The sequence below is a fragment of the Anoplopoma fimbria genome, chromosome 13 (assembly GCF_027596085.1).
Source record: "Anoplopoma fimbria isolate UVic2021 breed Golden Eagle Sablefish chromosome 13, Afim_UVic_2022, whole genome shotgun sequence".
Taxonomy (NCBI): Eukaryota; Metazoa; Chordata; class Actinopteri; order Perciformes; family Anoplopomatidae; genus Anoplopoma; species Anoplopoma fimbria.
Window position 1 is genome coordinate 3,405,354 of NC_072461.1, and position 27,645 is coordinate 3,432,998.

The 27,645-nt window shown below is 38.3% G+C and overlaps 2 protein-coding genes across 2 annotated transcripts in view; both read left to right on the top strand.

Moving 5' to 3' along the window:
- The window catches only part of tbx5b (T-box transcription factor 5b), a 14,270-nt gene extending 2,208 nt beyond the window's left edge, over window positions 1-12,062 (top strand). The window contains exons 4-9 of the mRNA XM_054610989.1: window positions 152-271; window positions 2,972-3,119; window positions 5,801-5,953; window positions 7,977-8,068; window positions 9,220-9,473; window positions 10,574-12,062. Of these exons, the coding sequence (XP_054466964.1) occupies window positions 152-271; window positions 2,972-3,119; window positions 5,801-5,953; window positions 7,977-8,068; window positions 9,220-9,473; window positions 10,574-11,154 (1,348 nt within the window). The 3' untranslated portion in view covers window positions 11,155-12,062. The remainder of the gene's footprint in view (window positions 1-151; window positions 272-2,971; window positions 3,120-5,800; window positions 5,954-7,976; window positions 8,069-9,219; window positions 9,474-10,573) is intronic.
- An 11,830-nt stretch (window positions 12,063-23,892) lies between these two features.
- Window positions 23,893-27,546, top strand: cfap73 (cilia and flagella associated protein 73). The gene is made up of 7 exons (XM_054611653.1): window positions 23,893-24,031; window positions 24,120-24,252; window positions 26,034-26,126; window positions 26,256-26,447; window positions 26,778-26,999; window positions 27,116-27,277; window positions 27,366-27,546. The coding sequence occupies exons 1-7, from the start codon at window positions 23,994-23,996 to the stop codon at window positions 27,486-27,488; spliced, it is 963 nt and encodes a 320-aa protein (XP_054467628.1). The 5' UTR covers window positions 23,893-23,993; the 3' UTR covers window positions 27,489-27,546.
- Window positions 27,547-27,645: the final 99 nt, after the last annotated feature.

Sequence of the window (27,645 nt, forward strand, 5' to 3'; positions counted from 1 at the left end):
GCAGCATGTCTGTCCCAATACTTCAGGGACAAACTGTACAATGTGAGACTGGCTTGTTTTTTTATTTTATTATTTTATTATTTTATTATCTAAATCTGTCTGTGTTTGAAATAATATTCTAACATGTTCCTCCTGAATGTGCTCCCTGTAGGAGGATGTTCCCCAGCTACAAGGTGAAGGTCACAGGACTCAACCCTAAAACCAAGTACATCCTGCTGATGGACATTGTGCCAGCAGACGACCACCGCTACAAGTTTGCAGACAACAAATGGTTCGTATGACTTACAGACACATTTAAACAACACACTTAACCTACCAGCCAAACTTCTGAGTAATATAAAAGGTTATTAAATATGCATCCACCCTCAGTGTCCCTGTGCAAAGGGCTTTCCCATGATATACCTTCTTGTTTATTAATGATATGTAACATGTTAAATATATATATATATATATATATATATATAATAATGATATGTAACATGTTAAATATAATATATATAATATACATGATATGTAACATGTTAAATATATATATATATATATATATAATGATATGTAACATGTTAAATATATATATATATATATATATATATATGATATGTAACATAAATATATATATATATATAATATAATGATATGTAACATGTTAAATATATATATATATGATATAACATAATATATATATGATATGTAACATGTTAAATATAATATATATAATATATATAATATAATGATATGTAACATGTTAAATATATATATATATATATAATATAATGATATGTAACATGTTAAATATATATATATATATATATATATATATATATATATATAATGATATGTAACATGTTAAATATATATATATATATATATATATATAATGATATGTAACATGTTAAATATATGTAACATGTTAAATATATATATATATATATAATGATATGTAACATGTTAAATATATATATATATATATATATATATATATATATATAATGATATGTAACATGTTAAATATATATATATATATATATATGATATAACATGTTAAATATATATATATATATATATATAATGATATGTAACATGTTAAATATACTAATAAAGGATTATCTTATCTTATCTCTTATCTTAAACATCGATTACACATATAATAGAATAGTAAGTAATACGACAACACAACCACCACTATTCTAAATTAATAAATAAAAAATAACACCATACTTCTCAGATATTTCTTTTTTCTAATTTTCTTCACATTTTGTTTGTTATATGGGCCATTATTCATTTGTACATTAGACATCTTACCATTCACTAAAGGTCGGGTCCTCTCTGCAGACTGGGGTGACCTAATTCCCCTGTTTTCCCCAGTAATTGCCCAGAGCAGAGAGAGACTGTGACGGGTTCACCGGGCGGACAGACGACACAGGCCGGATTAAAGTCTCACATTTGGGGGAGAATCCGGCCAGACCTCTGACTCAATGATCCATCGATGTGGTGTTCATAAAGACATCTCTGTGCTGGCCTTTAGGCAGTATTAAGAGATAGTCTTAGTTTGGATTATTGCTCAACTATTCCTCAACTATTCCTCAACTACAACTGGCTGAAAATCTGTTTCCAAATTAATGTTATTTTTATTTAATTACATTACATTACATTACAGTCATTTAGCAGACGCTTTTATCCAAAGCGACTTACAATAAGTGTATTCAACATAGGTATTCAAGAGAACTACTAGTCACCAGAAGTCATAAGTGCATCTCCTTTCTTAAACAAGCATCTTAAAGCATAAACCAGAGCAAAAGTATAGTGCAGAGGCAAATTACTACGAAAACAATAATTGCAATACGAATATAATAAGTGCTACAAACTACTATGAATAGGATAAGTGCAGTAAACGAATACGAATTCAATAAGTGCAGCGAACTGATACAAATACAGTAAATGCAACAACTAATACGAATGCAATAAGTGCTACGAGGAAGGCTCAGGGTAGTACTTCTTGAAGAGAATTTCTTTTAACTTTTACTTTCTTATTTTCATTTTTCCAGGTCACATCATTTGATATTTAGCGTCGAGACTCAGAACCTATAGGCCAGACTTCATGCAGCTATACAGCACTTTTTAAGTCACAATGACTGATGCTGATTGATGTTAAATATTTCTTCTAGTTCTGTATTATTGGGCTTTTTTTGATTATAATCAACCACTCATTATTTTCGGCCCTATTTTTAGTTTATGACGTGTAAAACGTCCGAGGTATGGGCCTTAAAGTGATAACAAACTTCAATTCAATTCAGTTTATTTTGTATAGCCCAGAATCACAAATTACAAATTAGCCTCAGAGGGCTTTACATTACAGGGTTTAACACATGGATTAAAAATGAATGAACGAAAACCATCTCTCAAACCCGTTGACCCCAAACTTTAGTGGCTGCAAAAAACCCCAAAAAACGAGCAAATGGCTGCAACTTTTCTTGGATGTTTTTGGTTGTGGTTGTTTTTAGTTCTGCTGTTTTTCCAGCAGATTTGTGAAAGGTTTCAGGAAAATGACAGAGGCAACAGCACTTTAAAGAGGACCTTAGTGAAAATGTGTGTGTAAGCTCAGGTCCAGATGTGGATATCTGTGTAAACACAAGGTATATTTTGGTGTTTGTCTAATTAAAGCACCAGAGAGGCCTCCTGCAGCCGGCGGCAGCTCAGGCCTCCTGCGCCGGGCAGAGAGCTCCTCTGGCGGCTGTAGTATTAGAGGTAATACGGTAATACGTTGGAACGTTCTGTATACATGTAACCTAGGCAACGGGTGGCGGGGGCCATTAAAAAGAACGGAGTTCATACCATGCAGTCACGTCTCTACGAGTCTCCTTGATATCTTAATATGTGTTGCAAGGCCAACTGAACAGCGGCCAGACGACCCACTGTGTTCTGACCCACTGTGTTCTGACCCACTGTGTTCTGACCCACTGTTCTCCTAAAGGTCGGTAACGGGGAAGGCAGAGCCCGCGATGCCCGGGAGGCTCTACGTCCACCCGGACTCTCCTGCCACCGGGGCCCACTGGAGCCGCCAGCTCGTCTCCTTCCAGAAGCTCAAACTCACCAACAACCACCTGGACCCCTTTGGACATGTGAGTCTGTCATCTTAATGGGGTGTAGGCATATTTATTCAAAATCTGACTAATGTTCTTGGTCTGTTTTTGCTTGAATTAAAAAAAAACATGTATAGCTCTTTGAATGTAGTTTTGGGCATTTTAATTGCTTGGTTATGTCATACTTATTATATTCCTTTATTGATCCCCATGCAGCAGCTCAACTACACAGACACAGACAATAAATACACATACTATACAACTACACAGACAATAAATACACATACTATACAACTACACAGACAATAAATACAACTATACAACTACAATAAATACACATACTATACAACTACACAGACAATAAATACACATACTATACAACTACACAGACAATAAATACACATACTATACAACTACACAGACAATAAATACACATACTATACAACTACACAGACAATAAATACACATACACAGACAATAAATACACATACTATACAACTACACAGACAATAAATACACATACTATACAACTACACAGACAATAAATACACATACTATACAACTACACAGACAATAAATACACATACTATACAACTACACAGACAATAAATACACATACTATACAACTACACAGACAATAAATACACATACTATACAACTACACAGACAATAAATACACATACTATACAACTACACAATAAATACAATATACAATACACAATAAATACACATACATAAATACACATACTATACAACTACACAGACAATAAATACACTATACTAAATACACATACTATACAACTACACAGACAATAAATACACATACTATACAACTACACAGACAATAAATACACATACTATACAACAAAAAAAACGTTATTTAAAAGACACTAAAGGACACAAATCCCAAGCTGGCCTTATCAAATAGCCATAATAACACATTTTAAATAATCAACCTTGAGTGATGCTTTTTGATTAAGAAGAATGATGACACAAACTACAGCCACAGGTGCAGTTGGGCAGGTATAACCACATGAAGCTCACTCTCCTGCACATATAACTCAACAGAGGAGCCTCTTTCCTGCCATGCACAGCTTTAGTTGTGCCCAGCAGTAGCTCTGAGTCCATACACACTATTTGGTGACCAAGTAGCCTATCCTATTGTTTGTTTGGTGCGTGAATAGCCACGCAAAAACAAACGGGCACATATTGTTTTCAAGCGTGTTGAATTAGAGGTAATGATTTCAATGACTCTAAAGCCCATTAGCTAATGCATGTCACTGCGATTAAACTGAGCCCCCATTGGATAAACAAACGCATACACATGGGACCTTGATCCAATTTAACAAAAGGACTTGTGGAGTAGCCAGTGTATTGTTAAGTAGTTAGGATTGTTGTTGAGTTGTACTTTTTCTCATCTCTGGCATAATTGTACAGCCTTTTCAATAAATATATAATAGTCACAAGTGCACAAACTTTATAAAAACTTTCATAAACAGTGAATAGTGGATGTAAATGTAGCATAATTAAATCTGAATTATATATATATATATAAAAATGTATTTTAACATGAGTATATCTAGTTTGAAGTTAATCTGAATTTGTTCAAAACAGAACAGGAATGCTTCCTTAACAAGATATCTTTACGTAATCCCAGCCAATCTTCTTAGGTTCCCCCCTCAGGACAAACAATGATCTTGTCATATCTACTCTGTTCCGATTTAATTGCGATGTGGGAGGAGCCATGGCAAGTAAGCCATGAGTAACACCATGAATGTGGTGTTCATTAGACCACATAATCACTGGCTCCTTCTAAAACAATCGTATTCTGAAAAACGATTGGTCTGTTTTAGTATTAGAAACATGTTGGAAAAAAAAATCTGCATTCGTTTCATTACAGAGTGATACGTGTAGAAGTGGTAGGCTAATAATAAAAATCATACAATTATTTTGTTAGAAGTAGAAAGTTTGGTATGTAGTTTGAAACAATTGTCTTTTTAAGCAATACTAACAGAAACATGGCTTTAAAATCATAGTGGAACTCTAGTTTTGCTTGATAAGTCATCTTGAAATAAGTTGACTTTATTTTTCAAATGTATTTTTTACTTCCAAAAAAAAGTAGTTAATACAAAGACTAGTGATCTACATAATAATATTATAAAAAAAGTTGCCTACATTTCTTAAAGTACATCAAACAGGATATTTCTTTTATCAGTATAAATCTTTATTTCCCTGAAAATCAACTAAGCTCGTCTGCCAGGTTAATTATTCATGATTACATTGAATTAATTTAGGAATTTAGATCATGTGGATTCTAGTTCTTATTATAATAACCTAGTATTATTTAGTTGTGGTAGAAAGGAAATGGTAACAGATCAAATTAAATTAAGTGCTTCACTAATCACTTTGCTTTAAGGTGGCAGCATGTTTTTTGGTAACATTGACATGGATATAAAAAGTTTCAACATTAGTCAGTTACCTGTAGGCTATGCTACATAACTGAATTTGGCAAAAATAATTCTTACATTCATGACTTGCATCAGTTTCAGCCTGAAATGAACGAGTCGCTATCTTAAAGATTAATGTCATCAAATAAATCTGGGTACCTCGACATAAATTGGGTTTACCCTCCACCCGGCCTTCAGTCAGGTCCCAGCATCTGCTGGTGGGAAACATGACAGCTCTGTCAATCTCACCTCGTCAATCTCTCCCCTGTGCAGATAATACTCAACTCCATGCACAAATACCAGCCCCGGCTTCACATTGTGAAGGCTGACGAGAACAACGGCTTCGGCTCAAAAAACACGGCTTTCTGCACCCACGTCTTCTCTGAGACTGCCTTCATCGCTGTGACGTCCTACCAGAACCACAAGGTACGCTTTACACAAGACACAGAGCACCAACAACACTGTTAAGATATAGGAAATAAAACTTTACATGGGACCGTGGGTCAAAATAATACTGGTTGTAGGTTTTAAAAAACGGAATACAATACAAAAAGAGACTTTTTTTAGATTATTCTTTTGGCTTTTTTGGTCAGATGAAGAGTGTGGTGGCAGACTGGAAACGGGGAGAGAGAAGGGTATGTCGTGCAGCAAAGGTCCCACAGTTTGAAATAAACCAGGAGGAGTAGCCATTTGGCTAGGCGCTCCACACTTGTCACTTGGTGCTTTTTTTACAGACTGAAGCTATGGGCTACCTCATAATTATCCTAACAATTATGGAAATGGTTCTCAAAGTCTTATGTGTGCAAATCAGATCTATTGTGCTGACATATTTGTGACCACTTCGATAAATGTATGAAGATTTGCCTTTGGTCACTAACCACATCAAAACTTCTGTCTCTCACACACAGTATATTCACACACGTTCACAAACACACACACACACACACACTTTTCTTTGTTTGTATTACTGTCCGTATTTTGTATCCAGAAAGTCAATTTGCATCTTCTTTGTTTATGTGGCCTCACTCAGTATTTGTAAATATGTCCAAAAATAAGTTGTGTGTGTGTGTGTGTGTGTGTGTGTGTGTGTGTGTGTGTGTGTGTGTGTGTGTGTGTGTGTGTGTGTGTGTGTGTGTGTGTGTGTGTGTGTGTGTGTGTGTGTGTGTGTGTGTGTGTGTGTCTATAATGACCTGTTTCGTTCCCTTGATCTTTGCTGATCCAGTTTTCTCAACGTCTATTAGAAAGACAGATTGCTGAAGCTTTAAGCCGCTCTGCTGGTTAAGTTTTCACAAAATAGTTTCAATGGGATTATATTTCATAACAAAACTAATACTAACTAATAAAATAAATTCATAAATTTCAACTATCATTTTTTATATATACCTTCTTGGCCTTTACAGCTTTAATATGATATTCCTTTATTAATTGTGTAATAAAAACTGTAAAAAAATTAAAACATTCAAGGCTCAGAAAATAGATCTACAACAAGTATTTATGTGCATTAATTTATTGAGAATAGTAAATGCAGTGTTTAGTTCATTAGTCCATTTGTACATACCAGTTAGAGTATTGTAGTTTGTAAAAACTTAATGATGATGACTTAAGTTAAGTGTAATTGTTGTGACTGCTATCTTATCAACATTTCATTACGTATATAAATACATAATTGTTGTGTTAAATTCAAATTTTACTTCTAATTTATATTATAATGATTATGAGTAGCGTAGCAGAAGTTAGTAATTGAATAAGAGTATGAGTATTATTCTACAAATTATTCTCAATTTTACATAATTTTACAAAATACATTTGTGTGATGAAATGTGGTTATTGTGTAAGAAAATAAATAAACTTAAACCTTATTTTCAGTCATACAAGTGATAACAAATAATAATGGTATCACACTCCTAAATCCAACATTCATGTTTAAAATTTGAACTATTTAGCCAGTAGTTTCGTGGAGGTATCAGTATTACCGGCACTTCAAAGTTTATTTAGACCCGAGCTCGTGTCAGATCTCAAGGCCACTTGCCTGCAGTATGATGGTGGTTTTCCTCCATGACATCACTGAGAGAAGTTTGAAGACTTAAACATCAAAGCTTGCAGCTTTGGACCTCTAAAAGCTTTGGCCTGAAATCCTTAAACCTGGCGACTGTTTGGGTAAACAGTTTATTCTGTATCAGCTGGCGAGGACACTGTCCACTCTGTAAGAAATGTCAGCTGCTGAGGAATGTTGGCCGTGCAGAGCTTCAGCAGCGCTGCTTTTAACATCTGCAGGGCCTCTCGCTATAGTAGTAAACTATTGAATTTCAGTCAATGAAAAGAACAGTTAAAAAACTGATCAGCCTTTGTGTGTCTGTCTTCACTTGCATGAAAGTGTGTTTGTTTGGGCCCTGTGCATGCAGTGTAATGCTTGTGTCTGAGCTAAAGATTTTCTATGTTTTGTGCTCAGATTACACAGCTGAAGATAGAGAATAATCCTTTTGCCAAGGGCTTCAGAGGCAGCGATGACAATGAGCTGCACCGCATGGCCAAGCTACAAGGGTGAGTACGGCTTTGTTGATGTGTGTGTTCGTGTGTGTGTGTAGGTATGTGTGGGCATGTACATTACATTTCAAGGTGAAGACTTGGTTTAATGTAAATGTAAGGGTAAGGATTAGGCTGGTTATGCTCATGGTTTTTGTTAATCTCCAGTAAATGTATGAAAGTCAATGTAATGTCCCCATCTATCCCCCTCTCTGAGGGTTGTTATGATTTGGTACATATGGTCTAAGACGTGTGCGTGTGTGTGTGTGTGTGTGTGTGTGTGTGTGTGTGTGTGTGTGTGTGAGTGCGCGCCATTGTCACCTGAAGGTTGATTTTAGCCTGGAAATCTAGACCAGAGCGTGCAGCACAGACACCACACACCAAGTGTCAGTTCCTGCATTGATAGATGGATAGGTGATGATGATATCACGTTGCTGCTGGTTTGTTAGACTGTCACTGCGGATCAGCTGATGGCCCTACATGGTGTCTGTTTGCATGTTGGACTAATCTCCATTCAGGCGCTGTTGTGGCAGGCAGTTTAGAGATTTTAATAGCCAATGGGAGAGGCTATTACAGGGGGCGGAGGAGGGAGGGAGGCTGGGTTTAAATGCAGCACCCCTGTGTTACTGTGCTGCTGTGGTTGGTGGGGAGCAGAGCAGAGGAGAGCAGAGCAGAAGAGAGTCTATCTGAAGTGACACACGGATGGATGTTTATTTTTAGAGCGCCGTATTATCTCACAACAGGACTGTGTGTGTGTGTGTGTGTGTGTGTGTGTGTGTGTGTGTGTGTGTGTGTGTGTGTGTGTGTGTGTGTGTGTGTGTGTGTGTGTGTGTGTGTGTGTGTGTGTGTGTGTGTAAGTGTGTGTCACCATCGCAGCGAGGGTCAGGGAGATGTGGCCCGCTGTCCCCTGCATAACACAGAGTTCACCAAGAGGGGAGTGTGTACAAAAAGAGATCAGAGCTGAAAGGATGTGGTACGACTAAGTAGACTTGAAAGAAAGGGGGGGGGGGGGGACAAGACCACAAATAGTACACCCAGGCAGAATTAAATACATGTACAGAGTCGGGAGAGGTCGTTTTATGCCGCACATCTGAGGCCGTAGTAACATCAGCTGCAAATTGTTGTTTCTGCTGTAATTCTCAACCCCCCTCTCTCTTTCTCTGTTTCAGTAAGGACTACCCTGTGGTCCCTCGCAGTACTGTCCGTCAGAGAGCCTGTTCCACCGGTAGTCCCTTCAGTGGGGAGGGCCAGGGTCTGCATGGATCTCCCGAAGCTGTCGGATCCCCCTTCAGCTGCGAGAACGGCTTGAGCAGCGGCAGTCCCCGGGAGCTGCTGAGGGCTCCACCGGCCCACTACACCCTTCCTCATCCTCAGCTGCAGCGCGGCCAACCGCCGCAGGTCTACCACTGCACCAAGAGGAAAGGTAGGAGGACGCTGTGTGAGAAGACAATCATCTCTAGCTGTAAAAACTAAATGTGTATTTTTCTCACTTTAAAAAGTATTTGTGAAAATATCACTGAGCGGCCCTAAACTTCTTTAAGTTGTGGCTCTGTGCCAAATATTAATAGGCGATTAACAAAAAAAACTGATTTGAGTAAATGTCACAGTTATAATTAATTACTATTAATTGCAGGGGTTTTACAGGTTTTTGTGTACAAATTGACATACTTTCCGGGACTTGCTGACAATCATCTAAAGTTACATTTTTTTCAAATTGATTACAGTTTACACATATTTTAAGAGTGATTTCCTTACTTTTAGGCAGCCAGTATGAAAATTAGAGACTTGAAGTGTATCTGAGTTATTTGGTTATCTTTATTTATTTACCAGTTAAGTTACAGCCAAGTCAAAGCTTCCTCTTGCTGCCGGGACAATTTTGAAAACTCAGAGATGTTAACCAAAAAGCATTTGTGAGATTTTAAAAATATGAATGTTTGTCAGCCAACTGCAAGTTAATTATGACCATGTAACTGCTGTATATAACATGGAACTAACAAAAAGAGTTGACTTTTTTTTTTACTGCAAACAACCAGGTTGTTTTTTTAAAGCCTTCTGAAATTAATGGAAACCCATGACTGCCTTTGTAAAAAGCAAATCAACCTAAAGAACAGATTTACATTCACCTGTGCTGTGACTGGCTTTCAGTCTGTGTTTGCAAACTGTTTAAATAGCATCAGATTCACTTAGGCAGCAGCTAACTAAATTAATATTAGTTATCAGGATTATTAGTCATTCACACACGCTTGCATAGGTTCATTCAGACAAATTAATCAACAGCTAAAACAAAATCAGTAACAATGTCTGACTAGAGAAGAAAATGCATTGAGGCTTAAATACTAAATTATTATTCCAAAATATTCTGTAAGGCTGTATTGATGATAAGTATAACCTGTACTATTTGTAGTTAACTGGGCTGGTTTTTGTTTTAATTATATTATTGAAATACTGATTATATGTTTTACCGTCAAGAGCAAATTAATTGATTTTCAAAACGTCTTTTTCTCTGTCTGCGTCTCTCTTTAGTGGAGGAGAACTGCTCTTCAGGAAACCGGCAGCCCCCTTACAAGAAACCCTTCACCGGTGGCTCTCCGAGTGAGGGCGAGTCTTACTATCACCCCTCCTCCTATCCTCCTCCTCCTCCACCCGGTCTATCCAACAACCCACTCAGCGACTCCCCCTACAGCTCAGGCATGGGACAGCGTCAGGCTTGCATGTTTGCGGGCTCCGAGCCCCGACTGGATGAACTCAACTGTACATCCTGGTCATACACCTGCCCGCTCCCCTCTGCCATGACCCCAATGGAAACCTACCCACCTTACACCCCTCATCCTCCCTACAGCTCCAGCCCTCAGGGCTCCCGACTCAGCGCTTTAGCCCACCAGAGCTCTCCGCCACTGGGAGAACACATCGCCCACGACCCCTATCAGAGCCAGAGCTCTGGACCTTCATCTCAGAGCTCCCAAAACATTCACAGCAGGCAGCTCAGCCCTCCTCTCAGAGAGTATCCTCGCTACACGGCCACCCTGTCTCCCCCTCTCTACCACACACTAGAAACACACACACACATCAGATGTGGTGTCCCAGAATGGAGTGCAGCCTCCTAACTGAACCAGGGGACACATGAAAGACTGATTAATGGACAGAGATTCCTCGTCTCGGATTCAGTGACCCTTCTTTTTGCTTTGCGGAGAGATGCTGTGCCATATACGGACTAAATATGATATGACCTTTGTAAAATATTTGTGAAAAGTGATTTGTTTTGTGTGAAGAAGTTTAATCTGTTCCTCGTTTCCCCTCCCCTGTGCTGGATGGAGCATTGGATTGTTAAAGACTTGATTTGGACATCCATGAAGTGTTAAAAAAAAAAGAGTCCAAGCAGCACAATCAAAGTTGTACTTTATTGTCTTTTCATAGCCCAAAGACTGGTGTCATCCCCATGTTTTCACTGTGAGCCCTGCTAAGGCCAGAACCTGAGCAGCACTAGGCTGTTTTCCTCTCAATGACTCCCACTCTCTTCATTGTGAAGGATGTAATTGTGACCCACTATCAGAGAGGCGGTAACATTTACTGACCAAAATAATCTCAGCTCTCACAGCAGAGCCTGAGGGAGACATTGTTTCTCTTTAGTGGAGCAAAGCACGGCTCCACGCTCAGTCTCAGTGAAGGAGAAAAGGCATGAGTTGTCTGTGCCTGTGTGTGTTCGTATGTAAAGCCTTTGTCAGTTCAGCTCAAGGATGCTACGAGTTAATTTCCAATGAGACAGGCAGTAGTAGCTGCAGGCGTTGCACCATAGAAATAAACAGTTTGTTTAGACCACGCTACAGGCTGAAGGACCTGTAAACACTGCTTCCACTGCATTCTGGGTAAATGCACAACTCAGCATCACGCAACTGTCACCGCTGTCCTCTCAGTCACCCCCAGCTGACCAATCAGCTCTCTCTGTTCACTGAGAGCCAGCCAATGAACACGCAGGTCTCTTTTATCCCCAGCTGACCAGTGAGAGCTGTGTGCTGGCCCATTTTAGTTTGTTTCTGAATTATTCATGTGTCCAGTGTTGATCCTTGACATGTGAGGATTGCTCAGCAAACATAGAGTGCTCCCGACTCAGTGCTGTAAACGGGCTAATATTAACCAACTCTTTAAAATATTCTTTTTGAAACCCTTTACTTTGAATCTAAATGCTCCCTGTGGCGTCCATACACCATGTCTTCATTAATTGCTGTGACAAAATTAGGTTAAAATACATTTCCCTGTAAAGAAACATGTGTGTCACCCACTGTGCAAGCTGAGATTTAAGTTCATTGTGTAATGAAGCAGTTTTTTATGTTTATGTCCAGATGTTTTACAAGCAGTAACATGTGAGAAGGTGCTCTAACATTACCAACCATCAGTATGCAGAGAGCAGATCCTCGTCATTCCTTGATGTGTATTTGTACGTGTGTGTGTGAGTATGTGGGTGCATTACAATGAGATTTTTTAATAGCGTTGTTTCTGCTTATATTATTTATTACTCTAGATTTGTAAAGATTAGTTTGTTGTTAACTTGTGAAACAAGACGGTATTGTTCAAAGATATTTGTTTCTCTTTGACGGTTTGTTTCTGGTTTCACCCTCCATCTCCAAGTGGCGATAAATAGTTGTGATAAACAAACAAAACTTGCTGTTCAATGGAAATAAAGACAGATTTATATACAGAAATGGAATAAATTTTAGAGGATTTTGCGTAAATCAAGTGGTTGTAATGTTTTTTTTTGTGAATGGACAACAAACGCCGCAGAGACAAACTATCAACATTCCAAGTGGGTTATTTTAAAGTACCTTGGGAGTGTAAACTATTTTAAGTGCGGTGCAGTTTATCAGTTTCAATGCATGCATCAATATGAAGGACCTGATAACAACAGCAGCCTGCTCCTTATCCACATGCTGTGTGCAACAACCTCATTCAATAATGTAGAGAGTATTGTTTAAAGTGAAACCGTGCATGTGCTATGCCGTCTTATCACTTATACAGGACCCCAGTGTCTCTAACTCTTCCACTCGGCACCGAACCCCTCAGAGTGTTGTGGGTGCTGTGCATACCTTGTCCGCCTCCCCTTATCTCTGACAGGTTGTTTGGCCTCTGCAGTCTCCACCAGCTGGACCCCCTCACTGACGCCCAGAGAGGGGTCGGGTCTGCCGAGATGCAGGACAAAGAAAGGTGGGGGTGTGTTGGTGGTCCCCCCCTCCCTTTCCTTGGACTCCTCTCCTCTCTCTCCTCCTGACATCTCATGTTTCGGTGTCTCTCACAGCAAAGTTAACCTCTTCCACCTTACACCTGCTCAGAGTTTACAGCACACTCGTTTTGAAAGAACAAATGGACGTAACATGCAGAGATTTATTAAGAAAAAGCTGCTAAATCATTAAACTTCTAACCCGGTGTATTTACATTTAATTGCATAGTTATATGTCAGTTGTCAAACCTCCCTCTCTCTCTCCTTCTCTTTTTCTCTTTCTTCCTTTCTCTCTCTCTCTCCTACACCATAAGGTCAGAGGTTAAGCAGGCAGCTCTTCAGAGGGTCTGTTCCTCCTTAACCCTTCATCTCCAGACAAACTCGGGCCAGGCTGAGGAAAGTGGGAGCAGGGGGGTCCCATGCATGGGCCTCCGACTCTGAAGATGGATTGCACCGCTTCATGTTTGCTTGTACAGTAACAGAGCTCTGTGATGACTTCTGTGTGGCTGGAAGTTAGCTGGGAGGATGAAGCTTTGGATGAAGTGGTAAAGTAATATTAAACACAGAGTGTGTGTTTGTGCGTGTGTGAAGGACCTTAATCCATCAGTGGAGGACTTTCTCAGACACACTGGTCAGACAGGAGATTGATGAACCTTTGTGATCAAAGAGCCTAAGTGGTGCTTATCATTATCTCTCAGACGAACCCCCCAACACTCACACACACACACACACACACACAGACACACACCGCTAACCCCTCCGCCTACCCTCAACATATACTACTTTTCTCATCCTTATCCAAATTTACCAAGATGGTTTCTAACAGTCGCAGAGCACAAACAAACGCATTCCCACAAATCTTTTTTTCGTCGTTTGTGACGAGACACTGCATGTAAAAAAAATAGAAAGAATGACATTTTAAAATGTCACACATTTGGCCTGCAGACCTAAAATGCTGTATAGCAACTAAGCTGGGAGGATTGCTGAGAAGGGCTTCTGTTTCTGCTGTATTAAATGTTTAGGCTGCTTCCCGGCTACCAAGAGCAATTCTCTAGCAAGAGAGATTTTTTAAAAGGCATCAAAGAGTTATTTAAGCTTATTTCATTACGATCTGAACTATTGGTTTGAATCTATAAATGTGTATCTGGAGTCCCTCGCAGGACACTGAGAGGCATTTGTGTGATGTCTAGCATTAGTGATGCCATTTTGTGTAGAATAAGTGGTCCGAGATGGAGTGTAATTGGTAAAGCTGATTACGGTTCATCTCTATGGGTCTGATGGTGCTCCGTCTCTGCGGCAGTAAAGGGAAACAGCTCAGTCCTCCCTGACTAGCACTGCACTAGTTAAACAGCTGTTACACTGAGATGCCATAGAAAATAGAGAAAGCTTTGATCAATGGCCATCTTCATGTTTTAAAAGTTTAGGGTTAAATGTTAAAATTGTATTTGTATTAGTTTATCTTCTCCCAATCACTTTCAAGGAAAAACAGCAATCACACAAAAGCTTGTTCAAGTGTTTTTAGAGAGTAAATCAAAAGTTGAGAGGACATAGACTAACAAATCTCTTTCAGCATGTTTTAATAGACTGAGCCATACGTAACCGTAATTAGAATCAGTAAGCACTGTATGGCACTAAGAGGACAGCACAATGGCAGTACAATAATGTAAAACAATGAATGCTTGGCCATTACATGTGGTGCAACAAAGTAGGATGGTGGAGGTTCATTTGAATGATACTATCCATCCTTGTTGTTATTTAAAAGCCACAAGGATGGTCTAATGCTGTTAAGCACAGTATGGAAACAAGACTGAGACTCAAAGCTAATTTCCCCCTAAATGAGAGTTTATGGCTGAAACGGCCCTGAAATCACTGAAGTAGATCTTAATATGAGCATAAGGGCTGTCAAGGATAAGAGGCCAAGTAGGAGTGTGCGTGTGGGGGGTGGGGTGTGTGTGCTTGGGTTGTCCTGCTTGTTGCGTCTAAAAGACAAAAGGGAGAGGTTAAGGGTCAAACTAACAGCAGACAGTCCAGGGTCAGAGGGCTCAGGCTAACCTGATCAGTGATGGTTGTTTATCTGGCCTTCCTCGAACCATCACACTGATGGAGATGTCTGATCCTTCTCTCTCATGCTGGACTCTCACTTTTAGACCAGATCAACTCCTCAGTTTTAGCCCATTTTAAAGAAATGCTGATCCCCATGAGAGATATAAACATCATGAAAAATCAGATGCAGGATATCCTGTTGTCATGTGGCCTTCACGTCCCAGGATCGGGTCCAAAGGGATAACTTTGTCTCTCTGATTTTCCTGTCACTATCCCCAGTGGAAGCAACATTTTTTAAAAAGGACACTGTGATGTGAGCAAGAATAATTGTTTTAACTCCTAACATACCGCCAAGGTCCCAAGACCAGCAGCCAAACACACATGACAGGGTGAAAGGGATGGAGGCGCTCCCGCAGTGGGTGGTGAGGGGGGGGGTTGTGGGACGTCATGGAGCCAATGTCTCGTCTGATTACAGCCAGAGGACCGGAGAGGCACGCTAATCCCCCACACACACACATACACACAAATAAACACACAAAAACACTCTCTTTGAGACAATGCCCCACAACCAGCAAGATAGACATACATACACAAACCCATACAGTCAGCATTAACCCCCCACCCCCTGACCTCACTCCGGTTCCCTTGTCTAGGCAAGACGCACATAATGATATCACTACCAGCAGGACTTTACGTCGCCGCTCCTTTTGTTTGCTCACTGTGCAGACCGGCTGTGGCCCCTCACCGGTCCTCACTTTTGATTAAAGGAACATTGTCAGATCATTATTGTGCATGTGCCCGGGACCGTAGCCAGGATAAGAAAAAAAAAAAAAGTCTCACAATGCAACCCCCCTTCTCAAAAAGTGTATGTGACTTTCACAAAGAAAGTCTCAATTTGATTAAATAAATAATTTGAATGTCTAAATTCTTTAAAAAACCTTGTCCACTGGTGGGGTAACTTCTGCCTGTGTCCTTTTTTCTTTATTTTGCTTCAATGACTCTAAAGCAGCTATAATCAATGATATAACTGTATAAAATTCTATAACAGTGTTTCAAAAGTGTTTCAAAAACGTAAGTGTCACTTGTAATAATAATAATTTAAAAAAAAACGTATCTTTAGCTCCCCTCGACTTTACAGGCCTTTAAGGGGAGTTTTTTAGCTCATTACGTGTCTCGGCCCAACTTTACTGTTTCGGTACCCCCATATCACCCTCATGGTTAAAAAGCCCCAAAACCCCATCGTACACTACCTGCTCAGCCGCTGCTTAAAAATAACATGCCTAAAATGAAATGTGCATGTCTGCAACTTCAAGGTCTACTTGAATAATCTCAATATCACAAAAAAGGTAAAACTGGTGAGATTTCTTCATTGGTGTAACAATCAGTATTTATGTTATTGGGTATGTGTAAGTAAAGATCTAACACAACATAATGAAATAAATAATTTCCGCCTAACAACTGTACAGTTCTGGAGTGAATATCCTTTTGAAATGATTCAGTTGCAGCCCAAAAGCTCTTGCAAACCACATCACAAAATCTGAAGATTACCTGTGCGCAGGTTGATGCTAATAAAGTGAAGCAGGGAAAAATTGGAGAGTAAGTTTAAGTAGAGGCATGTTGAGGGGGAATCTTCAAAAAGGCCATTTGGGTACACCATATGTTCATTTGAAATTGTATCAGGCAATGATACAGTTGATGCAGGAAGGCATAAAAGCAAAACAGAAGGCTGGAATCAACTCAAAAATGATCCAGAAGTAATGGAGTAGACATTAACAGCGTTGATCCGCCCTCTGACACAACTATTGATCCCGAAACAGCAAAGGTAAGACATAATTTATGGTTATTGCTGTGTAAAGTGACATTTATTCTTTCTTCCCTTCTTCTGCTGCAGATTCAGTATGTTTGTATTTACATTGAATTGACCTAACTGCTGTTGGAATCTGTGGAGTCTCAGCTTTCATGATATTGATTGTACAGATTGCATAAAGTAGCTTAATGGCTAGCTCCACTATGCACGCATGTGTCTAGCGTTAGCTGCTTAAGCTGTGAGCTCATTTAGGTGCTTGAATAAAAATGGTAATCGTGCGCTTTTGAGTCTTCCCGTTCTGTGGTATGCAGGATGAATACGATGCTACATGTTTTGTCTGGTGTTTGTTGCAACGGTACCCAAGGATCGGCTCAGCGTGCTAACATTCTCCTGAAAACAAGCAGGTATAATGTTTACTGTGCACTAAATAGAAAGTTGAGGCTAGTGGGAATGTGAGTTAAACAAAAAATGGACAAATTTACCTTTTAACTTGACGAAGTTATAGTAGATGAAAAGTCAGACGTCACCAAAGTTGCTATCATTCGTCTGGAGGCGGACGTGTATGTAGGCTACCAAATGTTTGTGTGGACCAAAGTGGTGGACCGACCAACAGAAGGATTCCCATCCATAGAGCCACACTGCTAGCATGGCTAAAGGCTGAGGCCATGACCTATGGCCTTAATTGTAGTTATGATCCTACATGTGACGTATTAGGGATACCTTATTTCAGTAGTTCCCCACTTCACCACCTGCTGTGGCCTTATATTGTCGAAATAAGTTGTGAGCTGCAACCAAAGTGATTCCCTTCTTGGATTGTTTCATTTAAAATATGTTAATTGGCTTGAAGAGGTGAAAGTATTCAGTATTTCACAAGAAAAATGCAAAACCAGGATGGATCAGAGAGAGTAGACATCATTTTGTGTATCAGATGTATCAGATAAATTGTTCTTAGGATCCCTGAAGCTTTCCTTAAAACAGTTTTGGAAACATAGTCTTTTTAGTTTAACAGATGTCCCAGCTATTACAGCTAATCTATAAAATAATTCAACACATGTTGTTGGTATTTTCAGAAATGAGAAAATACTATGTTTTCAGTTGTGTTGAGGTCCCATGTGCTTCAGCGTCCCCTCGCAGGCCTCCCTCTCTGCTTTTTGGATGCACATGCTTTCCTGCAGGCTTGTTGACACTTGTGTACAGGCATGTTTGCAAATAGGCCAGACAAGACCACTGCTGTGAGACAAACACCAAACACAAACATCAATAAACAAACAAATCCATTCACACACCACACTCCCTCCAAACACTGCCTGCACACGCAGCCCAATTTCAAAGCACTCACTCAGCCTGCTGTTAGATGCCTTTGTTTGCCGGCGGCAGCATTGTTTGGTTCATACTCAGTGCATTTCTGCAACCTTGTCTCATTATTAATAGATGGTGTCAGAGAGTCGCTGCCCTCTCTGTCTGACAAGTCATTAGCATAAACACAGACTTCCTCTCAATATCTGTTTGCACCACACTGTTGACCTTTAATTATGGATGTCTAAATGTTTGTTACCTGCCCACTCAAGTGTGTTTGTGTGTATGTGTGTGTGTGTGTGTGTGTGTGTGTGTGTGTGTGTGTGTGCGCGTGCAAGCTACAGCGAAAGTCAAGGCTTTTACTGGTGTTAGGATTATGCTTTTATTTTTTTTTTAAGAGTTTAAGCAAAGGCTTGACAAGAGTAGAATAAGACTTAATCTTCTAATATACCATTTTTTACACGCAAAGGAAAATCATATAAAAACAGCCTTCTGAGTAAGGTGCTTAAAAGCAGTCAGAGTCGTGAGCATAGAACAGTTGAGCAGAATATGCAGGGAGTAGGCATAAACCAAAAACAGAAAAAAAAACTTGACAACACTTACAAAAAGAGATGTGACTTTTCAAAGCATCATGGGACAACTGACAGTTTCTGAAAACAGCCAACATACAAAGAAGCAGCAGCACAAAAACTGTTAATCTAGTTAAAATAGTTAGGAAACCTGCCCAGAGAAATGCACATCAAATATAGTTCACAAATAGACACATTGCAAGGTGCTTTAACACGGTTTCGTAAGATCACAGAATGTGGTATTTAAGACTCATATCCAATACTTATACCTATAACCTGTCAACAGCACAAAACTGAAGCCCTGGCAAATTATAAAAACAAGCTCGTCACCTTATTGCATAGCATCAAGAACAAAGTGTGTTACAAGTCGGCCATATTATCTGCCCAGAGAATTGTTTTTGTTGCTGCTGTTTGCATTCATTATGATGCAAATTTAAAAAAGCACTACAGGAATGTTCTACTGTTTTTTTTTGTTTGTTTTTCATGTTTTCCAAATGGCATACAACTGCATTTTGTTGTTCATCTCTGTGTTGCATTATGGCAATAAATGATCATTGAATCCTTGTATACATAATACAGACAGATAATATTATTTTCCATTGGATGTTATGGAGCATTGATTTAAGAAAGATACTGGATTTGGATTGAATATTTCGCTTACAGTAAGAAAGGGTAATTCAACTTTTCTGACACACTGAAACAATGTTAGTGCAACTTAAGAGGACATTTAGATGGGAATCTTTTTTTTAAATGAGCAGTGCTACCAGTATTCTTTATTGTCCTAATGGGCTTCATGCCTTCCTGACATTATAGATTCTGACCTATTCATCTTCTTCTCCTTGTCCTCCTCAGCTGTTAAAAGGTCTGCTGGTGTTTACATGGGTGTTATGTCTCCATCTCCTCAGCCTCACACTGTGCCCGTCACCTAACACAACATGCTTTTATTATAATAGCATCCTTCCATTATTATTAATAAAGTAATGTGTGTGTGTGTGTGTGTGTGTGTAAGTAGCAAGCCATCGATTCATCAAAAATGGATACAGCGGCATCTAAGCCTATCTGTGTTGTTGTTTTTCCTCTTCACTGCCTTTCAGTCATGCATTTTCCTCTTACTTTATCTCCCTTTTTGTGTGTTCTGCTGCTTTTACCGTTAGCACATCTACGCCACACCATGCAATTATTATGCAAAAATAACTGCACACAGCATTTCCATTAAGCGTGCTGATGCCGCCTTCCTCTGTCACCACTCGGCAGCGTGCTTCCAGTATGAACATGCAATGTCAAATTACCATTAACTCAATCCTATGTGGCTCCTACTCACTGTAAAGGTGATAACAAGTCTTTGAAGACATTTAATGTGTGCATGAAGCCATGACTGTACTGGTTATATTTATCATTTGATGATGAATTTCACTGAAGGCAAAAGAGACTCTCAGTAAGTCTTCACTGAATAATCTCACCACAAAGACTATTTCAGTTGCTGTTTTAGAGCTTTTGATCACTTCACATGATCTTCATTAGCAGGTGGCATGGAGATGTTTAAATTTCCATTTCTTCCTGAGCACTTCAAGGATCTCTCATCCATCTTGGTTTAAAAGTTGAGGTTCAAAGTGTGTTTTTATCCACAGAAACAGCACTTAAGAAAGCAGTCTGATCACAAGGTCCATTTAGTAGTCCCTATGGAGCTTCTGATTTTGATCACCGAGCTGCTTGAACTGCGATTTCCAACATTGGCCACAAACTTTGAAACTCATGTCTCAAGATCGGTTCTGAATAACTGTGTCTTTAGGGACATTTATTGACCTTAAAACCAGATCTTACTCTATATTAATTTATACTCGAATGCATTTTGCAATGAGTCAAAGACTGTGGCCCTAAGATGGGATCTCTGCCACAAAGCACCAGATAAACACATAAAGTTATTACCAAGCTTAGTGTGTTGCAAGGAAACACATTGTTGAATTTTAAAGCCTCTGACAACTTACACCTAAAAAGTAGGTGGCACTAAAAAAAACCTAACATTCAGTTTCCCAATGTTATTTCCTCTCTGATAGATTAAAGGTTGTTAAAATCATTTAATTCCAAATAAGTTTGTGATATATATCTTGTGTCAGCATATTCAAGCCCTTCATTGAAGCTTTATTTACACAAAGTGAAATATTTGAGATGCATTTTTGCACTTTGCAAAGCTTTCAGGAGCATTTTTGGGGCTAGGTGGCTTGCTCAAGGACACATTAACTTGGGGATCGAACCGCCGTTATCTGATTGAAGGACGACCCTGCTCTACCACTGAGCCACAGTCATTTAGTGGGTTACAAAGCATACCATGAGCAACATCCCTGGTTCGATTAAGGATATTTGTTAACGCCCGTATCTCCCCTGTTCAAATTTCAAGTGTCTCGTCAGACTCAAGTAAATCTTTTATAAATTAAGTCTACATCTTTTGATCCAGAGTGGCCTTAACAACTTCACACAACTGATCTTGTTTCTGACACGTTTACAGCCAAGTGTCACCCTGTGTGCCTGTGTCTGTCAGTCTACGGTATGGTGAGGAGATAGTGTGTAACCACGTGCTTGCATGAACTGTCCAGCGTCATTCAAAACGTCAGCACCATGAAGGTGTGATATTAAGTGTGATTTTTTAGCTTAAAGTGAAAAAATCACACATCTCCCTTTGGTAACACCTGTCAATCAAATATCTGAAACTCATGTTTCAAGGTTCACATCACTGAACCAGGTCCATGCTGTACACACATTTAAGTTGTTTTTTTTAAATATACTACATTACATTACATTACATTACAGTCATTTAGCAGACGCTTTTATCCAAAGCGACTTACAATCAGTAGTATATTACATATCATTCACCCATTCACACACTGATGACAGGCTACCATGCAAGGTGCCACCATCAGACTCTAACTAACATTCATCATCCAGTCCACACCGATGGCAAGCCTTCGGGAGCAACTTGGGGTTAAGTGTCTTGCCCAAGGACACATCGACTGCCGAAGCCGGGTATCGAACCATCGAGAACTACCTTGCTCTCCACTACGCCACAGATAACCCTACTACTACTACTTTTCAAAAGTTTGGAATCACCTTTCATATTGATATTATTCTTCTTATCCTTCAATAATAGCTGTTTTACACTTTACTTTACATTTTAATTGGTTTGGGGCCCAAAACCATAATAACTAAATGCATGGCAGGTGAGAATACTGTTGTAACCCTTTTTCCTCAAATACCACTTGATTTAGAATTTGTTTCATGTCCAGATAAGCATAAGTGACCCTTGATCATTACTAAAGCACAATGTTTTGTGGAACCCCTTTTATTTTTGTTTTTGCCCTGCGCAGACTACTCAGTGGTTACATTGAGTAAGTCTTAACTGTGATGTGTCAGTCCATGGATGTTCAGCTGATATTTCCTGATCCAAGTTTATTTAGAAAAAACTAGGATCTAGGTTGAACCATGCCGTCGCCCAATGTCAGCTGGGATCGGCTCCAGCCCCCTGCGACCCTGGACAGGATAAGCGGTTATAGATAATGGATGGATGAACTATGAACATAACTTGTGGAAGTTGACTCGCCCTCCGTGCCACGTCCAAAACTGACACTATAGGTTTATCTAGGGTGACATAGTATGAAGCTTAGGGCCACTGACCCAGTGTCGGTATTTGACGAGTTGGGAGTGAGGCGTTCTGGTCTCGATGTACAAAACGTTACTTTTTTGGCAAACCCTTCATACGAAATAAAATCTATAAAGAGGGCCCTAAACCCATTAAAAAATATAGAGTAGTTCCGACAACCTTTTGTGGCAGGAGATTCCAGACTGTAGGTGGTTTAAATGGGACGATGGGCCTCTGGGCACACATAAGATAAAAGCGCCTTGCAGATAACGCTGTTTGTTGTGGTAGTTTAGAATTTTAGCAGGTTAATGTTTGAAAACTGCATGTAAACTCCAGTATTTTGTTCACACTGGGGATCAAGAGAGGCAGACTAACTTTATTTCAAAGCCACAGGTGATCTATCTCCTCAGACATAAAAGTAGCCTACAGGACACTGTACTAAACATAATAAGAAACAAAGCAAACGTGATGAGGGAGGCACAAAGCAGCAGGGCAGAACTACTCAGCAGTCAAACGTTTAAAATGCTTTACTTATTTAATGTTGGCTTATACGTAATAAGTTGGCCTCGTAGTTGTAACAGTACACAGTAGTTGCCCCAGTATGGACTCTGCTGCTATCAAATAGGAATAATAAACAAAAACTTGATGAAAATTAAGATCATATTGTAGTTGGACAAATAGATTAGACTCAGAAGCAAACAAATGAAATGTACCTAAGTAACTTCAAACGAAGGCTGTGGCTTTCTGGCCCCCCAAACCCATGGGCCCATGACCCTGTGCCTGTTTTGCCTTCTCAATAATCCATTGTTGGTGGTCTATTGTTATTAGTGCTCTAGCTAAAGATTATAAGTATTGTGTATGCCATAGCACAGGTCTGGAGGGGATCTTTAAAAAGCTAGAACCATCAAATATTTGGTGTGTTTGCTTGAAAAATAAACAAACAAATAAATAAACTAATCGGTTGTCAAAATAGCTGGGCATGATTGGTTGATTAATTGATTAATCAACGTTTCTTTTCTACTATGATTGACAGGCTATACTGTGTGATTGAAGAGTGATTTATAGATTAAATGAAAATAAACATGAAAAATTGGTGGGTCTGTGCTTTCACTTTACTTTTGGATGTGTAGTTTCTTTTGACCAGCTGATAAGTCACCTGATTACAAGTCTAATAGAGTTGGGAGTAGAAAACGTGTTTAGAAAGTTTCTTTTCTTTGTATTTAAATGTCGGAATGTGCCTTTAAAAGTCCCTAGTTTGTGTTTCCATAGAAACGAGGGGGAGGAACTCTGGGAGCAAGTTTGAAGGAAAGCAAACTTTAAACAAAGACAGCGACAGGGACGAACTGGACTTGACTTTGTCTGGAAATCTTCCAGGACAACAAAGAGACATGAACTCCAGGAGCGTCCGAGAGGATCTGGACTCATGGTGCGTTCAGGTTCCTGTCCCTCCGTGGAGGAGCGTGTGAAACCACGTTCATTCATAATAACTTCCTCCTCTGCTTGTGTGTGAACAGGGGGTCTCTTGCGGGGCTGAGCGGTGCGATGGCAGAAGGACCCCTGCGTGAGCACAGCTTTGTCCTCTTTGAAATCCAGAAGAGACGCCGGGAGGATGAGGAGATGGACAAAGTGATCATAGAAAGGCTTCAGGTACCGAGATCAGCTGACTGGATAGTTGACCCCCTACGTCCACCAGGGAACCACTGAACCCATGAGGTTACTGCAGACCAGGTGGTTTGGCCTAATGTGAGAAAGCTCTTGTTCCTCACTTTAAAACAAGTTCATCTAATATATATATATATATATATATATATATATATATATATATATATATATATATATATATATATATATATATATATATATATGTGTGTATATATATATATATATATATATATATATATATATATATATATATATATATATATATATGTATATATATATATATATATATATATATATATATATGTGTATATATATATATATATATATATATATATATATATATATATATATATATATATATATATGTGTATATATATATATATATATATGTGTATATATATATATATATATATATATATATATATATATATATATATATATATGTATATATATATATGTGTATATATATATATATATATATATATATATATATATATATATATGTGTATATATATATATATATATATATATATATATGTATATATATATATATATATATATATATATATATATATATATATATATATGTATATATATATATATATATATATATATATATATATATATATATATATATATATATATATATATATATATATTACATTACATTACAGTATTTAGCAGACGCTTTTATCCAAAGCGATTACAGGAAGTGTATTCAACATAGGTATTCAAGAGAAATATATATGTATATATATATATATATGTATATAGTACCAGTCAAAAGTTTGGACACACCTTCTCATTTAATGGTTTTATTTTTATTTTTATTTTTTTCTACATTGTAGATTAATATTGAAAACATCCAAACTATGAAGGAACACATAATTATTATGTGGTAAACAAACAAATGCTCAACAAACCAGAATATGTTATTATATATTATATATATTATTATTATTATTATATATTGAATGAGATATATATATATATATATTTACTGGTACTGTATATATATATAGTACCAGTCAAAAGTTTGGACACACCTTCTCATTTAATGGTTTTATTTTTATTTTTATTTTTTTCTACATTGTAGATTAATATTGAAAACATCCAAACTATGAAGGAACACATATGGAATTATTATGTGGTAAACAAACAAATGCTCAACAAACCAGAATATGTTTTATATTTTAGATTCTTCAAAGTAGTTGAATGAGAAGGTGTGTCCAAACTTTTGACTGGTACTTATTATATATATATATATATATATATATATATATATATATATATATATATATATATATATATATGCTATCCTTAGTGGATAAAACTGCCCCTTCCTAAAACCGATATAAAACACTATAGTAATATTATTTTCCACTTTCATAATTCTTTTGACCAACTTCAGTCCTGATTATAACTAACGACACCAAATATCAATTGTTTCATAATGTTAACCTCTTAAATGCTAGTTTGCAGTTCCACTGTTGTTATGAGAAAACAGGAATACAAACATTGATTATATTTTGAATACTAAATGCTTGGGGGACTTTGTTTCCCCAGTCTGGCATATTTCAATGATTAGCAACAACATTGACACTGATTTGGAAATTTATGCTGTATCACTAATGGCCAAGATCAAAAAGGGTGGTTTTAAGGCATGTGTTGTCCTAGTGAGACACAAGAGTAAATGTCTAGCAGTTACCAAGCCCTAGTGTTACTTTTTAAAGTATTTATTGCCTGCTGTTTGTGTTTTTATGTAGGAATTGGAGAGTTTGCGACAGTCCACAGAAGAGAAGGAGGCGGAGCTTAAGAAACAGAATGATTTATGCTTAAGTTTTGATACGTTTCTGAAGGTACAGTAAAGGACCCTTTCACACACAACTCCTGTATAAGACTGCATGTAACTTTATTTAATTTCAATTTCATGGCTGGAACTGGACAGCAACAGAAAAACTAAGTTCCTTATATTTCTTTCCCTGGAGGAAGAAGAAGCTGAAAAAGCTGCTGAGAGAACAGAGAAGGAGAGTAAAGAGGTTCTTCAATTGGAGGCAAAGCTAGAGAGGCTAAAGCTGAAATATGCTGAGCTGATGAAGGAGAAACAGGAGCAAGAGCGTCAGATACAAATACACTGTGTATATAAGGACTTCATGGTGCGGCTGATCAAGATAACTAAGGTACTGCAAAAATTAATTTCATCAAAAGAGCCATTTACTAAAGCAGTTTCCAAAAAGGTTTTTACCAGTATGTTCAAAGCCACATTTAAAAGCTGGAGGCTAAATCCTAAATTGATGCAGCTAATGTGGTAACGGTTCTCATTTTGTTCGAAGTGGCTCAAGAAGTGTTAAGTCATGGTGGTTAGCCTCCCTAAATCTTGATGCATCTTGACACTCAATAATGACATTATTAACAGCAGACATAAATACTCATTAAATATGTCGCATGTTTTAAGTAGATAGTGAAGTTTGATTTTTGAGCTACACCTTTAACGTGTGTGTGTTTTACAGTTTGATGATATCCATGCGCTCGCGGGTCACATAGAGAGTCTTCTCCACCTTCAAGATCTTCTCTATCAGAGGGACAAAAAGACTCATGAGCAGGTCGACCATCTGAAAAAATCCCTGCTGACACTGGAGGACAGGCATCGTTTGCTGCGGCTGCAGAAGACCAACCGGCTGTCCCAGCTCCAGACCGAGATAGAGCAGACGTGCTCTGAAGCTCTTTCATGGGTATCTGACATGACCCTGATTCAAAGTCTGGCATCAGAGCTTACATCAAATCTAATGTTGTCAAAATATAGAGCTACCATCTTGTGTGAAATTCAGTTGTCCCTCTCTTCAAACAGGAAAGGAAGTGGAACACCATTCAGGAAACAGCAGCAAATAAAACACTCTTGCTGGGACGGATTAAAATGGCAACCCATAACCTCTATGAAATGACAGCTAACGAGGTAGGAGGAGGAGAAGAAGATATGAATATGAATGACACAGAGAAACAGCTTGAAAAGGTATGAACCCTGACAGAGCAGAGATGGTGATGAACAGCAGATCGACAGAAAACAAACAACTTACGGTTTTCTACTGTTTCCTCTCTAGGTCAAGATGTTCATGCAGGACCATGAGTACTTAGCAAAACATAATCAAACTCCTTCACATGATCAAGCTGAACAGGAAAAAGACAAGTCAAAGCACAAGAAATGCACTGCAACACGAGCATGATGCTTCAATTGAAGCTTAAACATGAGTTTTCATTTAGCTTTAAAACTGAATTCACTGAACTAGCGATGAATAATTTAAAGTTTGTTTAGTAGTTGTTCTAATGTAAAACTAAACCTGAACTTGAAGACCATTCATTTCAATAAACTTAAAATACTGA